We start from the raw sequence: 19,818 nt of genomic DNA on the forward strand, positions 1-19,818 counted from the left end.
ATAATACCAGATGAGATGATAACTTTACTTTATGAAACCAAGAATTCACTCAATCCTTCCATGAGGTTCTACTGGGTATTCGAAGCCCTCGTTTATCACTGTAATACCTCCATGCTTCAGATGCCATCTCTCCTATGCCCAGGATATAGGAAACCTTTCCGCATGAAGATAGATATTTATGGGGGATGCATTTGTACCAAACCCAATTGAGTAGTCTGAAGGAGGATGCAAATTACAGCTTTTTTGGTAGTCCAACGATGCAATGTGATAAGGTTGATAACCTGGAGTTCACATTTCAAAAGAGGTGATTGTTCTAGAGTGTAAAGTATAAACTGGTGTTTTTCTTTTCTTTGGCTGTTGATTTCCATTTTTTTTTTTAATTTTGGAAATGAAAACCAACATCCAACAAAGAGCTCCATCAAGTTGAACTGATAGGGATTCATTTGAAAATGGTCTTGAGGATTCGATCCATGTGGGTGTGGGTTATCTCACTATTGACAACAGAAAGAAAACCATTCTAATGTTCAAATATGATTGCCTAATTGATTAATGAGAAGATCATATCTGCTAATACTGTTTCCAAAATATATTATGTAAAGATCTGTGTTAAACTGATGCTTTTGATATCTCTTTAGTAATTGGCTTGAATTGGGTTTTCTTTCTGAAGAAAGTGTTGGTTTTTTAAAATAAGTAATCACTTCCTACCTACTTACAAAATAAAACTCATTAAGATTTATGGTGCGACTTTGAAATGATTCAAGGATCCTTCCAAGAGAGATTGGAGGCAGTAATGGGCTTGTTGACCGATTCACAAGGACTTGGAGATGTGCTTGTATTAGATAATTTATGCATGCGACGCTTCTGTTTTTGTTTTTTATTTTTGTTTGTGCCAGTTTGAAGTCAGTATGAAAGGCACACTCTCTACGCTGTTGATATAATAGAATTTGATTTACTAAAGAGAAAATATATTTGCAACCGTAAATTATGTAACCGTCGCATAATCGTTTTGAAAAAAGTGAATAAAACATGAAATTCATATGAAAAAAATTAATTTTTTAATAGTGAACTTCACTCTTTTTCAAAACGATCATGCGACATTTACGCATATAGAATTACTTAAAAAAAATGTATGCCAGTCGTGGTGGGCTGTCATTTCTTTTGGACAGAATATAAGCAGTGAAAGAGAATGTAAATAGGGACATCCTTAACATTGGAAACATCTAAAGTACTGATTATTTAAGAAAACGAGTACGAACATGGTACATAAACCTTACAAACAATCTCCCTTTATAAAATCCTGAAGGTAATTTATCAAAAAAGAAAAGGCACCCCAAAAGTAATTTGTTGGTAACACCACTAAACATAAATTTTCTTTTTCATCTTGAGATTTATTCTCTTTCCCAACTTGGCGTCCATATGGGTATAGAGCCTTGGTCTGAGTTATTTCTGATGAGGATTCTTCACAACCTGTATTAATGATAAACACTGCTCGTAGATAGTACTACCACAAGAAAGGTGATGCCGACTCTTAAATCTTCTGTCAACAAAGATGAGGGCAGCGAGAGCAAGACTGATAGAACACTTAAAGCTCATCCTGCAAGTCAAATAAAATAGCTCATCTGTCAGTCATGTGTTCAATAATATGTTACTGGAATGAAAATATTGTTTTAATTTTTTCAAGTTTTTCTTGGAAATAAAGATTTTTTGAAGTGGGTCCATACGCTTCCAAATGCTTAAAGCAATAAAGGTTTTCTATAATTACATTCATCTTAAATGAACTTTCCAATATTCAGGGGATGCTATCTTATGGGATATTTATGTAATAAATCAGAATTCCGTACGTCTTCAAGAAACTAGCAAGAACGATCTGGAGAAATCTTAGCAGTTAATAAGCATGGGATTGGGAAGCAGTGAATATATGTACAGCCAAAGATGAGTTGTTACATAAACTCAACTTATTTCAATTCAATTCAACTAAACTATACTCCCAATTAAATTGGGGTTGGTTATGGATCTCATTGACTAAGATTGATCAGATGTTTTCTTTTATGTTCTACTTCTATCCCATATATCCACCAACTACCTCTGTTCATAATTTCTACCCAATTTATTCTAGACTCCCTCGACCTCTTTTTACACGTTTAACTTAAATTGAATCTCGTCTCATTATTGCATAAATATGTTGCATATTACCAAACCATCTAAACCATCTCTTGCTAATCTTTGCCCCCATAGAGCCAATCCACATGATTGAGCAGATGAGTTCATTCCATATCTTATTTTCACATCCAGTTTATCTTTCTCATTATTCCTATGCTCATTTTATGTATTTTTTGTTCATTAACATCCCAACATTCATTATTACTGAGCATAGTAGTTATTACATCAGTATTATAAAATTTTCTCCTTTGAACTTAATAGGTATGATGCAATCACACTAACACTTCTCCACTTAATCCAATCAAATCTTATCTTTTGAGTAACATCCTCCTCAATATCTCTTGAACACCAAGTTTTACCATCCCTGAATCCCTATTTCTATTTTCATAAAATTGCACTGTATTTACTCAATTTTAGTCCTGCTTGACTTAAAACCTCTAGGTTCTAAAATATCCCAAAAACCTCCAACTTAGAGTCCTTAAATTGACCTAGGAAGCTTATCGATAACCCATACTTCTCACACTGGTTAGTGGTTACAGCTCTGTCACAGTCCTAGCAAAAGACAATTGATTCTCCAATATTGTTGTTTTGTGTCTTAAACAAAGCTCAATCCTGTGAAAAAACATGCAGCTCTAGATGTTTCGTTTTTTTCTTGTGTATGAGTATATCAAGGTGTGCTTTTCCTTCACTCTTTAGGCATTTTTTTGGCACTTTGAGTTAGATTTTTGAAACCTACATTTTTGCTATTTTTATGCTCCTCAAAGTTTATTTACCTTGACCATCTCAACTCTTCATACAAACCCACTATTTCTACTGTTAATCCGTTACCAAGCTCTTTTAAATTCCCTACACGACTTTCACTTAACAAATTATATATGAAAATTCCTCCATCTTTCTTTAATCCCTTTTCCATTCTCCTTGTCTTGAGCAAGTTTATAGATATCCCACTCTTCATTCTTCATCCCCAAATTTGCTGTAGTTCATCATATGCCTTAAATCTAACCTCTTGAATTGCCTTTTTGGCTTCCTTCTTTGTCAATTTATATTCTTCATAACTATACTCGTTTCTACATTTACAAATTTTTCTAACATCTCTTTTGAACCTACCCGATGACCTCTGCATTCTTCCACGAAGTCTCCCTAGATGACCTGTGTCCTTTAAATTCTCCAAGAACATATTTGGCTATACAACTAGCCATTTCATTGTTACATAATATGTTATCTTCATCATAAATCCAATCTATTCTTATAAATAACTTCTCTCACGTCAACACTTAAAACCTGGGTTTCCCAATCTCTCTTTCTTCTTTTCCATCTTCTAACATTAGCATCTAGTATCACCTATGATATTTATATTAAAATGAACAGATGGCATTTGGACATTTTGCAAATAACTTTTGCTCTGTCACAGCAGATACCTCTCCTCTATTTTCTATTAAAAATAAGTAGAGAAGAGAATGATTCTTACATGATAATCATCCAAGTAATCACGAGGTTCGTGCTGGATAACAAAACAAGTTAGAGATCATCATCAAAACATTCAAAAATTCTTTTTAGTCTGAAAGTAGAGACAATAAACAAGGCACATTGAAAGAGGAAGATATCAACACAAATCTACTGCCCAGGCCCCATTATAAAATAATATCATAAGAAAGAAGTGTTCCCATTCCCTGATTAATAGTTCTTTCAAACTTTACTTGGAATGGTAACCAAAAACTCTACAAAGATATTTTTGTTTAAACACAGCCACACAGGAAATCTACTGGCTTTTTTTCCCCAATATTCAGGATGGTCGAATTGCTACAAAGAGGATTTTGATGGGGAACAGCCAGTTCAATACAGAGAAAAATGCATGCATGCAGGAGACTAAACTTTCTTCAAAACTTAAACGGAGTAGACTAACGCAATCCCATGATTATTTTTTATGAGTTTAATGAAGAAGGTGATGATAAAAAATGAAAAAATAGAATAAAGCCACCACAGTAAAGTAAAAAGAGTCCAAGCACAAACCCTTCTATATCTGTCTCTATATCTGTCCCGATGACGTCTATCATAACCTCTCTCTCTTCTCCTCCTTTCACCTTCTTCCCTTGCTCTTTGAGCTTCCTGCACAATATTTAATGGCTCAAATCAGTTACAAATAAACTCACTGAAGATTGAGAAATCATAGACACTGCATTAGCTGTATGTATTGCCAAGAACCTCTTCCTCTCGTGCTTTTCTCACTTTCTCAGCTTCCTCAAATGCCTCCTTTTCAACCTGAGTTTTCAGAAAATATATCCAAATAAGATACTATTATTGAACTGGCATCTAATATGGGAGGCTAAAGAGAAGGAACACACCTCCCTATTGGCAAATACTTCGTCAGCAACTTGTTTTGCATAATCTGGGTCATCACAGATCAAAACATTGTCGTAAACTGACCCAGCCTTTACCTGCGTTCCGAAGCATAATTTAACCCACGATCGTATTATGATTAGTTCTTAATTCTTATAATACAGTAATCAGGCCTTCTGACAAAGCAAAATTGGGATTATATCCTACCTGCCAGACTTCAATTCCCACATACTTAATTGGCTTAAGCACATAGAGATCAGGGTCGTCTTCAAACTCTGTATGTAATAAAAGGAAACTACTTCAATTACAGTTTCTTCAGACTTCACGGAAATATTTTTTTCACAGGCTGAAATAGATGAATAAAATACCTGGATTATCAATCCAAGGAGTCTTCCATTTCCCTTTATAATTGGGGTTCTTAATTTTCTGTCAATTCAAAAAGAGCAATTTGATCAGAAGCTGGAAGGAAGACTAAAGCTTCAAGCTTTTTACGTGGCTATTAGGCTTAATTGTCATACCTTGCGCTTCCATGGTCCTTTATATCCTGGATTAGGTACCTTGGAGGGTTTCCATATTCCATCCTCTTCCTCATCCCAATGATCAGGCTTATAATGGAAAAGAATTGTGAGATGTTTTCATCTTCTTTAATGTTAGTTTTTAATGCTTTATAAAGGCATCACGTCACAAAATAGAAGCAGTCAACATAAAAAAAGAAATGGAAACAAGGAGAATAGATTAAAATAAAGCAGCCTTGCTTATGCTATGGCTTCTTAAAGTATAAACTAACCTTTTTGGCTTTTGGGTCAGGAATCTCTGCTGGAATTGAATCATATCCCTGCAACAATCAAGTTAAACATTAATGGAAGCACAGAATTAAGAAGTACAGATACAAATTGCAAAGCCAGTAATATGGAAGAACAATTCAAATTTAATTACCTCAGGTTTGATCGCATTAGGATCCTCAATATATTCCCTATCATCCCAGTCCGCAGGCTGTGAGTATTGCAAGTGACACATATTTGCAGAAGATAAAATGAAAATTGCAAGAATTTCAATATATATCATGACACAAAAGGTGAACCTAGAAATATCCTAGAATGAAAAACTTAAGAAGGAATATTTTCAGGTGACGAGTTGAAGCCCATCCTTTTCAGAATGAAAATTGAAGATGGATAATAATCACCAAAAGGATTATCAGAGTTGAGTTATTATGAGACTATTTGAGTATCTGAGCTCAAGTAGAAACCTTTTTTGCATTGACATCCTTAAGTTTCCGTGGGGGAAGAATATCCCAATCTGTGTACATACTTCCCGAATCCCTCTCCCGATTGTCAATCAGGATACTATATGTTGCATCCGGTCTAAGTATAAATGTATAGAAATGAGTGAGTTTGTCTGTCTCACATTCCAAATCCTTCTTGATGGGGTAATTTTGGCCCTGGTAGGAAAGTATGACATGGAGTTTCTTTGTCTGTGTGCCACATATATCTGGTCCAAACATTAAACTACACAAACAAAACAGGAATGTCAATTACTGCAGTATAAAACGACAAGACAAAAGAAAAATAACAAATTACTACTCTAATGGTTCCCAATTTGGGAGCAACCAAATGGTTGAAGAGCACTACTGCTGGTATTTTGGATGTGGAAAAACATCAGGCGACTCATTAGATTAGAAGAAAGAAAACTGTATAAGCTTAGAACATGAAAGAAGCACAAAACTGAAAGATTCGAAAATGTGGGAAGAGAGAATTTATATAAAACTATTTTAGATGGCATCAGAAAATCTCCCACAACATTCTCCTTGGGCGAACTCATCAAAGATATGAACCTCCAACTAGCAATAAACAAATTACTAACGTGCACTCTCAGAAGTAAAGAAAACTCATGCAATATTTTATTTAAATCAAAATCTTCTATTCCTTTTGAGTGACTCGACAATATTCACTTGGAACTGTCTCAAGATCTCAGAAAAATATGAGCCTTATACATCGCATATGGTTATGTCCGAACTGGTTGGCTAAACTATTTTCTTGCTGATCTTAGAATTTAGCATTCTTCCATGATAAAATTCTTCATTCTCTTTCCTGTGATAATCAAGACAAGCCCTATTTATAATTTGGTGGACAAAATCCTTTACCTCCACGAGGTAGTATAAGCAAATCGTGAATGATTGCCCTTTTATGTGTAAAAGCTTCATATTGTCTCCTACACAGTGCCAATGATAGAAAAATCACTCACACAGGTAAAAAAGTGTTCACTAGACCTTCAGGCAAGACACTTTTCATGAATTTGGTTAGTAGATGTACATTGAAAGACATGGGGATTAATACGTTTTCTTTTGGTTGCTTAATCCTTTTGCACTGAAACCGGATTTCTTCATGCTATTTCATTTAACATCCAAATCTAACAGATCCACTGTCTTTCACAAAATAAATTTAAAAAAAAAAGATCTAAAAAAGAAGAAAAATTGAAGGTGTAGATTATACTAAGTTTGTGCATTAGAAACAAACCTATATGGAGTGTCCCCACCAAATTTCTTTTGATTGACAAATCCAGAGAGCAGCTTTATGTAACCACCACCACATTCAATATCCTGCTCAAATCTTATGGAGTATTGGAGGACCAATGTCCTGTTCTTGTTACTGAACTCTGGTATCTTTGCAGATATCGCATAATGTTTTGCATCAGGAAATGTCTGAATACCTACAAAAGTTTTATGTATCATCAGAAAACTACTTTAATTGCCAATGCCACCAAAGTTTCTCTTTACTAGTGATAACATATTCCTTAAACAGAAAAAATGCAGTTGATATTTTGGTTTCAACCCTACTTCATCATCAAATTCCAGTGTTGAATGTTGATAATTAGGGAAGAAAAAAATCACTATAAATCCTTTTGCTGCAGCTAGCAAAGATAACAACTAACATCAAAGTATTTGGAAAATGTGTCTATTACCAAAATCATGTTGCTAATAGACTGATCCATAGCAAAATCATGTTGCAGATGGAGTGAAATATTAGGATAATACTAGTTGAGAAACAAAATTTCTTTGCATTAAAGTCATGGGATTTCTGGGGTCCATTAGTATTTCTATTTCAACAAACAAAACAAACATTATTATACCTTTATCATCAGGATCTCCCGACCACTTTCCAGCTGTATGTTTAAAAGAACCCGCTTTGCCTTCATTACTTTTCCAATCTGATTTAACCCAGCGGCTTTGCCAGCCATCTTTGTGCGCCAACAAACAACCGAAAGAAAGAAAAACAGAGTTAGGAATCCAAGTTCAAACCCAGCAAGAAAGGGAATAAAACATCTTTAAAATTGTTCTGAATTGAAAGCAGCTAAGAAAATGGAAGTTATTCTGTTTAGAGCAGGCACAAGTTATTCATCGAAAAATCTAATTCTTAAACTCTACCACAGACACTATCCAAAGAAAAATCAAGTGTCGGAGACGGAAAACCTACCCAACATAACATTTTTTGCCAGACGCTATAGAATTTAAAGTACAAAATTTCAATTTCAATTTAAAAAAAAAAAACGAAACAGAAGAAAAAACCCAACCAACAAGGGCTACAATTACCACTGTCGTTGGTCTTCTGTACAACTGTGGATAAAAAACTTAGCTGAGTTCATCAATCTCAATAATTAGATTCAATATGGATGGGTTGAAAGAAAGGAAATCACTCTTCTTCTTTTTTTTTTTTTCTTTTTGTTTTATTTTTTTATCTGTACATGTAGAAAGGCAAAAAAAAAAAAAAGTCAAAACTAGCAGAGTAACCGTATGAAAGTTAGTTAACTCAGTTGGATCTTTTGATCCCTGGCACGTGCCAAGAGACCATGCATGCTAATGACAGTAGTAATGTTACTTGTAACACCATGATTTTATTTTTTGTGACACTTGGAATTGAAATGGCAGACATGTAATGAAAATTATTATTTAATTTTGTTTCTATGACTAATGCATATTTATGCCGGCTGGCAGTAATACATCTAGTATTACTCTTAATAAATATATTTTTTCGGTCGGCATGAGAAAGTAAAAATAAAAAATAAAAGACGATGATGATGATGTAAATTGATATATACCCTTAATGCAAGTAGAGAGTAAAAATAGAGAGGTCTACCTTCAAACCGCTCTTCAAAAATGATTTCTGAGTTGGAAATATGTGCCTGAAAGGAAAGCCATATGGACACAAACAATAGAAGATTGAGAGCAAAAGCTGAAGAAGAAGCAGCAGCTAAAGCGTTTTCCCCCATTTTTGGTTCTAATGCTTGCTGGCCACAACCATATGCATTGCTTTAAATGCTTTTGGGTGGGGGAGCTTGGTTAGTTATACAAGCCTTGCTGCTACTTTGCCCTTCATCCACTCTTTAATTACAATAATGCACCGTTCTTGGTGTGTTTTCTGAGTCCTGCTATATTTTGATGGGAGATTGACTCTTGGTCTGTTTCTGAGACTTTTCGCGATGATGGCATCCAATGAGAAGACAATGTAACGTAGCACTGACCAATCCAAGCATTTGGTGACACTTCTGTAGGGCCTTCTGTCATTTCGATTCACTTTCTTCTCCACTCTCTCTCTCTCTCTCTCTAGAAAAAAGAGGTAGCACTTTAGAACAAACAGTATACATCTCAATAGAATATGCATATGGATTTCATTCATCTTTAGAACAAAATTCTCCAAAAATGATCTTATTGCCCTATATGTTTATACTTCAGACCATCGCTACCTTTAGATAATGATTTTTATTTAAGCAAGAGAGACGGATTATCGTAAAAAATTACATTTGTAAGTTGGTATATAAGACAGATTAATGCTGCCATGTAAATAATATGGATGGCGTGTCTTTCGTACTCGTTTACGAGTAGAATAATTCATGAATTAAATGGATATTTTAAAGATTTAGAAGGAAAAATTTTTTTTTATATATTTAGTAATGCTAAATATAATTATAGAGTACATAAATGTCGTGTACTCCTTTTAAAAAAGTGAATAAATAGAGATCTACATAAAAAAATTTAATTTTTAAAAATAAACTATTCTTTTTAAAAAAAAATAATACGTAATACTTGCATAATCTATAACTGTAACTAATATTATTTATATTAAAAGCTTGTTCTTCCAAGCCGGCCTTGCTCCAACAAATGGATGAATAAAAGTAAGGTTGAATTGAAATTTGAAACCCCTATTGCACGGCCAAAAAAAAAAAAAAAAAGGAATATCTGAAAATTTGTCGAACGGGGAGGGGCATTATTGGGATATAGAAGAAAAGAGAAAGGGAGCCAAGAAGACTTTGACGTTGACTCCAGACTACTTTGAAGTCTTCAAATCCAAATTAAACCCCAAGTCGACGGCAAAGGATAATGGAAACGCTCAATGAAAACGACATAATACAACAAAGACTTTCAACACAACCAATATACTTTTCCATGACCCGACTTTTACGCTTTTTCTAGTCCGTAAATGCAGGCCTCTGTAAGTTTGTTAATACTTTTTTTTATTATCATTATTAGGCAAAATGATTTATACACGTATTCCGTTCATTTTCTTTAGAAGGAATAGAGAAAATTTGAGATTCACGTCCAAAAATCAAATTTTTTCCGATAAATCTTTTCTTTTTTTTTTAAATAATGTGCGAGACATACACATAATAAGACTATTATTATAAAATTATTTTATATAAAATTATATATATTAAATATATAAATTATATATAATATAAAAAAATTATATATTAAGATAAAAAAATTTAACTAAACTCATTTCGATCGATTTTGAAAAAAATGAAACTGATGTCATACTGATTCGGTCTGGTTCAATCCAATTTACCAGTTCACTGTTTTTTTTTTTTTTTTTCACCCCTAGAATTAACGACATCCAGTGCTGAAAGGTTTGGTTTGTTGACCAAAAATAAAAAGACCAGTGGTTGGTACCCAAAATGAGACACATTAATTAACAACGCTCATATAAAACGTTTAAAGAAAGAAGAAGATTTTTTTATTTTTAATTTTTAATTTGGAGATTTGCATTCCTATCGCTATCTCTTATTATTAGAGTATGCTTCAACCATTTATTTATGATTGATTGATTCCTCAGATGAAAGAAAATCAACTTAGTAGATTTGAAACCATCACCATTTTATATTACTTTGTATCGGAGAAATAGACAAATGGCACCCTCAATTTTAGCCTTTTTTTTTTGTGTGTAATTTTTTAAATAAACCAAGTATTAAAATTAAATAGAGTTACAAGAAGGGGGTTGAGGTATTGTACGAAAACTCATTCTAATTACAAAAGAGGAGATGTAATAAAAGAAGAGAAGTACAATAATTATACAAAAATAAACTTACAAACTGATATAACTTCATATGATTCGTTAGATTTACGTTACAAACAATAGAAGCTTATGATGTAAACAATAGAGAAAAAATAGGGAAAAAAACAGATATAAACAATAGACTTGGAGAAGGAGAACAGAGGAAATGCAACAGTAGGGAGGAGCCTGCCTTGGACGAAAAAAAGGGTGGCAGCTTCTTGCGTAGAAAAGTTCTTAGAGAGAAGAGGAAGATGGTTTTTGTAATTTAAAGACAAAATATGTCAGTTTAGATGATTGAGATTTACATTAGTTTTTATAATGTTTATTTATTATATGCTAGAACTTTGGACATGTCAATCATAACTAGATGGAAGTGGAACTCATCTGATACTGTTGCTATCCTTCACATGCCATGCATACACATTGAAGAAATATATATATATATATATGTATCGATTAGGCAGTAGTTGTACAATACACAGTTACAAATATATTTTCTCTATATTTTATGATAATTTCCAGTTATTATTTGATTTTATTTTTTGAAAAGAAATTCATGGATTTTAGTGTTCTTCTATTATTTTAGTTTGTCTTTAAAATAAGATGGTGAAATGTAATTTGATCTATTTCACCATCTTATTTTTGAGGCAATTGATTGTCAAGTCCTAGCCTTTAGAGCAAAGATAAATACTTCCAAACAAATTCAGAGTTTTTCTTCTTGCCTTCAAAACTAAGCATTATGGTATTCTACTAATTTATCCATATAGACAGACAAGTATAAATGTGAGAGCAAGAGGCATTTCAGACATAATAACTTCCAAGCTCCTCAAGAAAGAGATTGAGTTGCTACGTCCGTTTTCTCTCTAGCTCCGAACGAAAAACTCCCTTAATCGTCCAAAACCTCAAGATCTGCTGAAAGGGGGTGGGAGCTTCAGCTCCTCGCCCCCTCCCCTTGCCCTCTCCCTCTTCTCTGTCTAGTTTTTAACTTCTGTGTAGTGTTTTTATTTTTCTTTGTGTTTTTAGGCCGAATAAGGGAGGATCGCCGTTCGAGCCTTTCTGGCCACCAGTTCTCTACACGCGCCCCACCGGTGTGAAGCCCAGCCACGATCTTCAAAACCTCCAAATCCGGTGTCCATCGAAGTGGCGCGTAGACCGCACGCGCGGGACGAAAATCCTGACAGCGTTGGCGCGTGGCCCTCACGCGCCACCAAGGAACCCTCTACCGACACCAGGCTCGGTTGCTGTGGAACCGCTGGCTCCAGGTCTTCCAAGTCTGACCGTCGGCTTTCCTCCCAGCGTGAACAGTCCTGCACGAAATATTGCCGACCAAATGTGTACTGTTCATCCGTTTTGTTTTTTTGTACTGTCTTTTGTTTCGTTTCTATGTTGTTGTTCGTTTCAGTTTTTTGTAGCTTGTCTTGTTTTCTTATGTTGGTGTTGCTTTTGTTGACCCGAGTGAGGTTTGGACCCTTAGATCGAACGTAATCCGGAACAAGGCTTTCGAGAGTGTGGGGCGATGCTACGGCCGGTGGTTATACGGCCGGGCTGTTGTGGTCTGTATGTACGCTGGGTGCTCGCTCCACCAGAGCTCGAAATGACGATGCTTGCGGTGGACGTATCGTCTGAAGTCTCATCAGAACTTGTGGTCTTGTAGTTGTTATTGTAGTTTTTTTACAGTAGTTTGTTAGTTTTAGTTATAATAAAATAGGAATAGGCTTTGGATTTGATGTCCATAGCAGTGTCCCGTACTCTTCTCCCCTGGGAGGATAGAGAGGACCTTTAAGTTCTGTTTTTACAGAGCACTTTCTCGGGTTCGAGAAAGTTTGGTTAGAAGTTAAGACAATGTCTACCGCAAATATATTTGTGTGTGGGGAAGCTACAGATCTGTTGAGTTAGTTGGCTTATTACTGGATTTTCTGTGTATTGGAATTTCTTGTATCGATAAGTCACACTTGTAACTTCGATTTCTTAATGAGATGAGTATGCTCCATTCAAAAAAAAAAAAAAAAACTTCCAAGCTCCTGAGATTCAAAATAAACTAACCGACATCTCTTTTATTTAAATGATACATATGAAGGCAATTTTAACAGGTTGTTTCGCTCAAAACACTCAGTTTCCATCAACTGGAGAAACAGCATTGAAGTTGTCACATGCCCAAAGAATACTCCTTACACAGGATTCAAAAGAGCTGTAAAACTAAGTAGAATTTCCGGGGGAAAAGAAAGCATAAAGAAATTGAAAGGTTCAAATATTCAAGATTTCTACTGATACCTAGTTAGTCACAGAAAAAGAAAAAACATATGAAAATCATAAGGCATCATACTTCCTCTCTACTTTGCCTGAGGATGGGAAGCAATGAATTCAACAGCAAGATTGATGGAGTTAATCTTGTCCGCTTCATTATCAGGAATCTCAAATCCAAACTCCTCTTCAAGTGCCATCACGATCTCCACAGTATCTAAACTATCCAACCCAAGATCACTCTGAAAATTGGCATTTGGTGTGACCTGCCAAAACAGAAAACCATAAAATGAGCAGCATAATAAACTTAAAAGATGTAAAAAATCCAGACTAAAAGTTATTTAAAAAATAAACAAACAGTTCTTGGCACGTTTGTTTTGTTTTTTCTAGAAAACAAAAGTACAATTTTCTTTTACCAAACAAAGCCCCAGTGGCATGGGGATCTCCACCTAGCAAGAAGGGAAATCTCCCCCTAATCCATAAGGGGGAGGGGGAGGTCACTCCCACCTCTGAACAAGGTGCTGGGGATCCACCTCCACACTTCCTGTTTTGTTTTCCTAAATAATATTTCTTTTAAGAATTTCCTCACTTAAACAGATTACCCAAACACTAAGTATTGTAAAAGAAACAAAAATCCACAAAACACTCTTTATGGCAAAAAAGAACAAAATACTTCTTGAAAACAGTAACAAATGAAGCCTAAGCTCCATTCAGTCCAAAGACCATCTCCTAGAGACTCTTTCATAAAGTTCAATTAATCAATGGTCTCCACAAGAGACAAAATTGCCACCAATATATAACCCCACCCCCCAAAACCAATTTCTAAGTTTCATCATTCTTGGAGATATTATGATTCCTACGGAAGATACTCAACATATTCCTATGGAAGATACTCAACATATTAAAATTGTGCTAGTTAATTGAGGGAGCCCACAAACTATACAGCATCCTTCCCGGCAAGTGAGGATTCATTCCATAATTGGCAATCTGTCCAGCCCCACAACTGTGTTCTGATGTCTCTGACAATTTTTTTTTTTTTTTTTTTTTTATGGGTAAAATAAAGTTTTATTGAATCAAGTAAATAGGCATAGCCCAAGTATACAGGAATCCATGCAACATATTATCCCTAGCAGAAACTAAAGATGAAAAGCAGAAGAACTAAGTTTCTACGTTACTGATCTAAAGTTGGCTACCAACAATGAACTGATAAAATTTTACAAATTAAACCATCATATCCTGCTCCTACTGGTTACCATTTTGGACTAATTGGCAAGGATGACAATAGAATGGTCTCACCACAACACTCCATTCAATAAAGCATTGTTCCCAGTTCCCTTTAATTGTAATCAACTCCATTCTATTGGAGGTTTAGTTAGGCTAGGAGCTGAAACTTAGGTTGATATACTTTTTTTTTGATAAGTAACTTAGGTTGATATACTAAAAGAGATAAAGCCAATTTTTTTTTTTTTTATAAGTAAATGATTTTATTAATAATGATAGGCGTAGCCCAAGTACACAAGAAGATATACAAAGGTATGCCCTATCTATGTGGAAGCAATAGAGACAAGAAAGTCATGAAAATCGAGGCCATTAAAGTCTACAGCTATGGTCCATGTAAATAAAGTTCTAGTAAAAAAGCTCTTATTTCCTCTATGAGCACTCCTTGTCTTCAAACGTCCAGTCATTACGCTTCTACCACAAACACCATAGAATACAGATAGGGACCATCTTCCACACAGCTTTGATTTGTTCACATAATGGAGATGAAACCAAAATTCTCTATTAAATTTGTCACATAATGGAATTTGGAGTGTGTTTTATCCAATATGAAGACAATTAAAATTTCATAAGAAGTTCACTTATTAGCAGTGTAAAACCTTGTTAAAAAAGTGTAGGTTTTCATGCACTGTAACGCCGCAATGGAAGGCCCAAATCACATGGCCTATACTCCAAAAGGATTAGTCAATGATACAATTGGAGCCCCATTGGAACCTTATAAAGAGCAAGAACTTCTCATTCCTAAGCAATGTGGGATCTCATACACCACCTACCCTTATCCATATCATATGGGGGGTATCACATGCACGTACCAAGCTTGTTTATCATTAGCAAGCCAGTTACAGAAATAAACCAACTTGTGCACATCAGGGGAAGCTGGAAATATGAAATTTATCTTTGGAAGATTAAACAGCCAACGTCAAGTATCCTAGAGAATATACATATTAAAAAATGGGATGAAGTAAATTGTAAGAGAATTAACAGCCAAAGACAGCTAATGATAATACTTGTTTTCCAAGGCATCAGCACCTTGCCTTAGGACATAGTAATTAAATCGAGACAATACTAAATAGATCCATGCCTAAATGTTAATATATAGGATCTCATGGTTAAACCAAATAGATAAATGCTGCCTTACCATTACTTGAACTCACTCAAGTTAACTAAGCTTTAATCCCACAACATATTTAAGAAATAAAGGCCAAGAATTCTATAAAAAAATGAATTGTACATAAGGTTCCAGTTCCTTTCTATTAAGCCAAGTACTTGAAAAGTTTATTAAAAAACAGAAGTATACAAGAGAAAGTATAGGCAAAACACATGACCCAAGTACACAATAAATATAAAAGAAGGATCCCTAACTGGAAAGTTATAGTTCCAATTCAATACATAATAAGATAATATGGATGGTATCCGTTCAACAATGATAATTGCAAGAAAGAGTTTTAAACTAGGGATTATAAATACAAGAGGGAGGTCTTCTACATAAAAAAGTGAGATTAGGTAGGGGAGATTTGGATAGTGAGTTGAGATGAAAGTCAAATAAAATATTGTTAAATCTTATTTTTTAATATTATTATTGTTTTGGGATTTGAAAAAGTTAAATTGTTTATTATATTTTGTGTGGGAATTTGAGAAAGTTGTAATGATTAGATGAGATGAGTTGGGAGACTTTTGTATCCAAACTGGGCCAGCAAACTACATGTTAGGCAATTCATGGTTGGTACCTTCACAAAAAAAGAGAAAAAGGTATAGCAACAACATACAATCATCATAAAGCCCCACAATAAGCACATGTCACCATCTCTCCTATACCAAATATAGAATTCACAAGCCTGGTCATTTGCAGATTTAGCTACAAATGTTTAACATTCAATGGAACACCGTAATTGCACACTCAGATTGGATCCTCGAATGTGAGACAAATCGTTGCAATATTTAAAAAGCTCTGCTATGCTAGTTGCAAACAAAATAAGCAAAAATCAGAGTGCTATGTGGAATTGTTGATACTCCCAAAAGTAGAAAACCATGGAGGTTCTGTAATAAAACCATAGAGTAAATTTGCCTACGTATCTTGTGTTCTCTTTTTCTGCTACCTTCTATTGTTGCTAAAAACCTTAAAAAAAAAAAAAAAAAAAAAAAAAAAAAAGACTACAGTGAAACTTTCTATGGAAGTGAGTTATGAGAAGAGGTCAAACTCCACCTAGTTAGATGGGACAACACGTGTTCATTGTTCTCTAAGAGTGGATTGGGAGTATGAAACCTGTTCTTGTTTAATTGTGCACTCTTGGGGAAGTGGCTTTGAGAGAGAGGCCATTTGTAGTGGCAGTAATAGACTCCAAATCCGGATGTTCGTGAGATGAGTGGTGCTCTAATGAAGTCCATGGGCCTTATTGGGTTGGAAGAACATAAGAAAAGGTTGTGGGAAGTTTTCTAACCTTACTCATGGTGGGAGATGGAACCGGGGTTAGATTATGGCATGGTGCGTGGTGTGGAGATAAATCTTTTTTAAGGAAGCTTTACCGAATATTTACAATGTTGCTTGTGTTGTGGATTCTTCTGTGGCAGAAAATTGGGAGCTATATAGTGATTTCCCCCAATGAAATGTAATCTTTATCAAAGAGGCTCATGACTTGTTGCATTCTTTTAATCTATTGTATTCCAACCCCTAGGGTTTGGCACAAATAGTAAGGGCCTTGATCCCTCGGGTCTAAGGTTCGAAACCTAGGGTGCAAACAATTTCTAGGGGCTATCGGATTAGGGCAATTTCCCCTTGAATTACCTAAGGTGCACTTGAGAAAAACTCATTGTCAAGGGCCTATGCATCCCCAAGATTACTTGGGCCTTTGTTTATAGACACATGGTGCCAATTAAGAAAAAGATCTATTGTATTCCACTAGTTGGAAACAAGGAGGTGAAACTAAACTTCCTTGGACCCCTTCCAAGAAAGGGATGTTCAAGTTCCTTCCTTATACAATGTAGTAAAGGGGTTACTATAATGAGGAATAAGAAAATTGTAATCAAAAGGACATATAAGGGTAGGTGTGAACAATGACCAGCCTATAGGCAATTTTAGGGACCACGTCTCATTGGTACAAGGTGCTATGCTGCCTCCTGGTACAAGGCTGAAACCCTTGGGTGTAAAAAAGTTTTAGGGACCATGTCCCCTAGGTGAAAAAGCCATTAATTTAGCTGAACTGTGTGATGAGGATGCATTACATGTGTCTAGGGTTTAACTGGGTAAAAGACATGTTGCATTTGCTTGGTTTGAATATCATAATAATAACCCCTTTCCTTAGAAGAGTATTTGGTGAACTAAGACCCCTTCAAGAGCATGTATTTTGTTTGGATAGTCTCTATGGTGAAGATTTTCACCATAGATTACCAGATTACATACAAAAAATGTATATCATCTTTTACTCAACTGCGAGATTGCCAGTTCTTTGTGGAGTGACCTTTTCAACCTGGCTGGTCTGGCTTAGGTAATGTCTAGAAGAATAGTGGACATCTTTTGCTCTTGGAGAGGGTTAAGCAGCAGCTAGGAAATTGTAGCAGTGTTTAAGATGGTTCTTACTTGCATCATATGGATTATTTGAATAGAATTGAACATAGAAACTTTGAGAACATGAACAAATGCCAGACGTGCTTCAAAATTTCTTTCTCAATACTCTCTTCCTTTGGACAGCTTCTTTAGACTTGGGCTTATATTTTATGATTTTCTTGTATTTTTTTCTCTTCCTAGATAAATTTTCAACCCTTTAGATTTCTCATATGACGACTTTTATATTGCACTTTCCATTAAAATTTTATTACTTCGTTAAAAAATTGTAAATAAAGTTGAGGCTCATACAGAACAGCCAGTGTTTCTCTTGTATACGATCTGTGCACATCGGCTATGCCTATCGCTATCAATAAAATTTCTTGCTTACCTATATAAAAGAAATAAACAGCCCAACCTTTTACAAGAACATTTGTAATGTCAAAATTCCATGTCATGCAATATAAAAGTCGTCATATGAGAAATCTAAAGGGTTGAAAATTCCGCAATGATCCAGTTTTGCACACGAAAGAATTTCCCAACATCTACCAAACAAAAACCCAGCTTCCCATAGCCAACCTAAAAATTATGAGATTTGATAGTGCATTTATACTATTAGCTGTGTGAATATTCCTTCCTCAAGCAAACCATTATACTACTAGCTGTGTGGAAATTTCCTTGGAGAGCTCTCTTCTTGATAGCAAACCATGAGATCAATAAAAACATTTCCTTGTCTTTTTCCAACCGAACACAGGTCAAATCACCTATGAAGAAGAGTGTGTCCTTAAAATCACTACCAAGACAAATAAATTATTCTCACGGACTTTCATTTTCTCAATTATTCTCAGCAACCAAAAATAGGGAATAAATCTAGGATTGCTGAATCTCAAAATGCCTTGGAAAAAACAAAAATTGAAACTTTAATATTTCAATTTCTCATTTTCTTTCTTAATAATCAAACGGAGCACATATAAAAACCATAAATGTAGGTGCGAACAACAACCTGACATTCATCACACACTTCCTTCTCGCTTCACAACAATCAAACAGCTACCTACCAAATAAAAGATTTAGGGTCTATCTCGGAACAATTTTTTACCTCGAAAGTCATAAATTCACACATTCACAGCGTGACCTTCTCTCATTTCTTTAATTCCCCAAAAAAAAAAAACCAAACAGCCCACGACACGTAAATGTTTTCTTAGTAACCAAAAATAGCATGTAGTAAGTGTTACCTTGAAAATAACGGGTCAAAACATTAAAAGTAACTTCTTATATCAAAGTTTATACAGGAGGAAACGAATTATATCCTAGCAGCAACGAATCAAACATTCGGAAGAACAGATTATACCTTAGAAGGATCGACCTTCTGAAAGTTCTTAACAACGGAGATGACCCGATCCGTGACCTCGGATTTGTCGAGGAAGGAGCCCCTAACGTCCTCCGAGAAGAAACGGCGTCGTATCTCGCTGAAGGAGAGCACGTAACTAGGGTTTCTGGGCACGGCCTGAACCTGCACCCTCAGCCTCAGGTGCTTTAGCAAAGCGCTCCCCACCGCCGCCATTGGAAGCTCTTTCGGCAGAGTTCTTCTGCTCTCTCACTCTTCAAGCGGTGAAGTAAAAGTGTGACTGCTGAGGAGGGAGGCAGGGAGGGAGGAGGTATTATGCTTGTACTGTGTAAATACGACGTCGTGTGCTCGGACCCGGTCGTGAAAGTAACATAGTTTGAATCCGATTTTCGATTGGAAACGGGTCGGCCCGATCTACAACTTTGAGGCTGTATTTGAGCAGTGAGATTATTATTTAATATTTTATTATTATTATTATTTAATATTTTATTATTATTTTATCATTTCTATTTACAGATTATATAAAATCACCTTAATATAACGTACCTAGGATTTGCTTGGATAGTGAGATAAGAATTTTTTGTTTTAGATGA

The 19,818-nt window shown here is 35.2% G+C and overlaps 2 protein-coding genes across 3 annotated transcripts; both read right to left on the minus strand.

Moving 5' to 3' along the window:
• Window positions 1–1,182: 1,182 nt before the first annotated feature.
• Window positions 1,183–8,942, minus strand: LOC108997258 (calreticulin-3-like). 2 transcript variants are annotated; one of them, XM_018973448.2, is made up of 14 exons: window positions 8,628–8,942; window positions 7,624–7,731; window positions 7,011–7,203; window positions 5,744–6,002; window positions 5,434–5,490; window positions 5,285–5,332; window positions 5,016–5,102; window positions 4,866–4,923; window positions 4,705–4,772; window positions 4,503–4,595; window positions 4,363–4,419; window positions 4,171–4,266; window positions 3,629–3,661; window positions 1,183–1,594 (listed from the first exon to the last, which is right to left on the minus strand). In XM_018973448.2, the coding sequence occupies exons 1-14, from the start codon at window positions 8,758–8,760 to the stop codon at window positions 1,583–1,585; spliced, it is 1,302 nt and encodes a 433-aa protein (XP_018828993.1). In that variant the 5' UTR covers window positions 8,761–8,942; the 3' UTR covers window positions 1,183–1,582. The 2 variants fall into 2 exon arrangements, with proteins under 2 accessions (XP_018828993.1, XP_018828994.1); XM_018973449.2 differs by lacking the exon at window positions 3,629–3,661 and having other exon boundaries at window positions 8,628–8,806.
• Window positions 8,943–12,847: 3,905 nt separating this feature from the next.
• Window positions 12,848–19,524, minus strand: LOC108997260 (acyl carrier protein 2, mitochondrial-like). The gene is made up of 2 exons (XM_018973451.2): window positions 19,229–19,524; window positions 12,848–13,327 (listed from the first exon to the last, which is right to left on the minus strand). The coding sequence occupies exons 1-2, from the start codon at window positions 19,439–19,441 to the stop codon at window positions 13,151–13,153; spliced, it is 390 nt and encodes a 129-aa protein (XP_018828996.1). The 5' UTR covers window positions 19,442–19,524; the 3' UTR covers window positions 12,848–13,150.
• Window positions 19,525–19,818: the final 294 nt, after the last annotated feature.

Source organism: Juglans regia, chromosome 11, assembly GCF_001411555.2.
Source record: "Juglans regia cultivar Chandler chromosome 11, Walnut 2.0, whole genome shotgun sequence".
Lineage (NCBI taxonomy): Eukaryota > Viridiplantae > Streptophyta > Magnoliopsida > Fagales > Juglandaceae > Juglans > Juglans regia.

Bases quoted from the DNA above. Each gene is read 5' to 3' on its own strand.
- LOC108997258 (XM_018973448.2), bottom strand. From the start codon at position 8,760: ATGGGGGAAAACGCTTTAGCTGCTGCTTCTTCTTCAGCTTTTGCTCTC. The intron at 7,732-8,627 runs GTAGACCTCTCT...TGGCGCACAAAG, and splicing joins TTTTGAAGAGCGGTTTGAAG to ATGGCTGGCAAAGCCGCTGG. The intron at 5,103-5,284 runs GTTAGTTTATAC...TTCCATTATAAG, and splicing joins CTGACCCAAAAGCCAAAAAG to CCTGATCATTGGGATGAGGA.
- LOC108997260 (XM_018973451.2), bottom strand. From the start codon at position 19,441: ATGGCGGCGGTGGGGAGCGCTTTGCTAAAGCACCTGAGGCTGAGGGTG. The intron at 13,328-19,228 runs GTATAATCTGTT...CTGTTTTGGCAG, and splicing joins AGAAGGTCGATCCTTCTAAG to GTCACACCAAATGCCAATTT.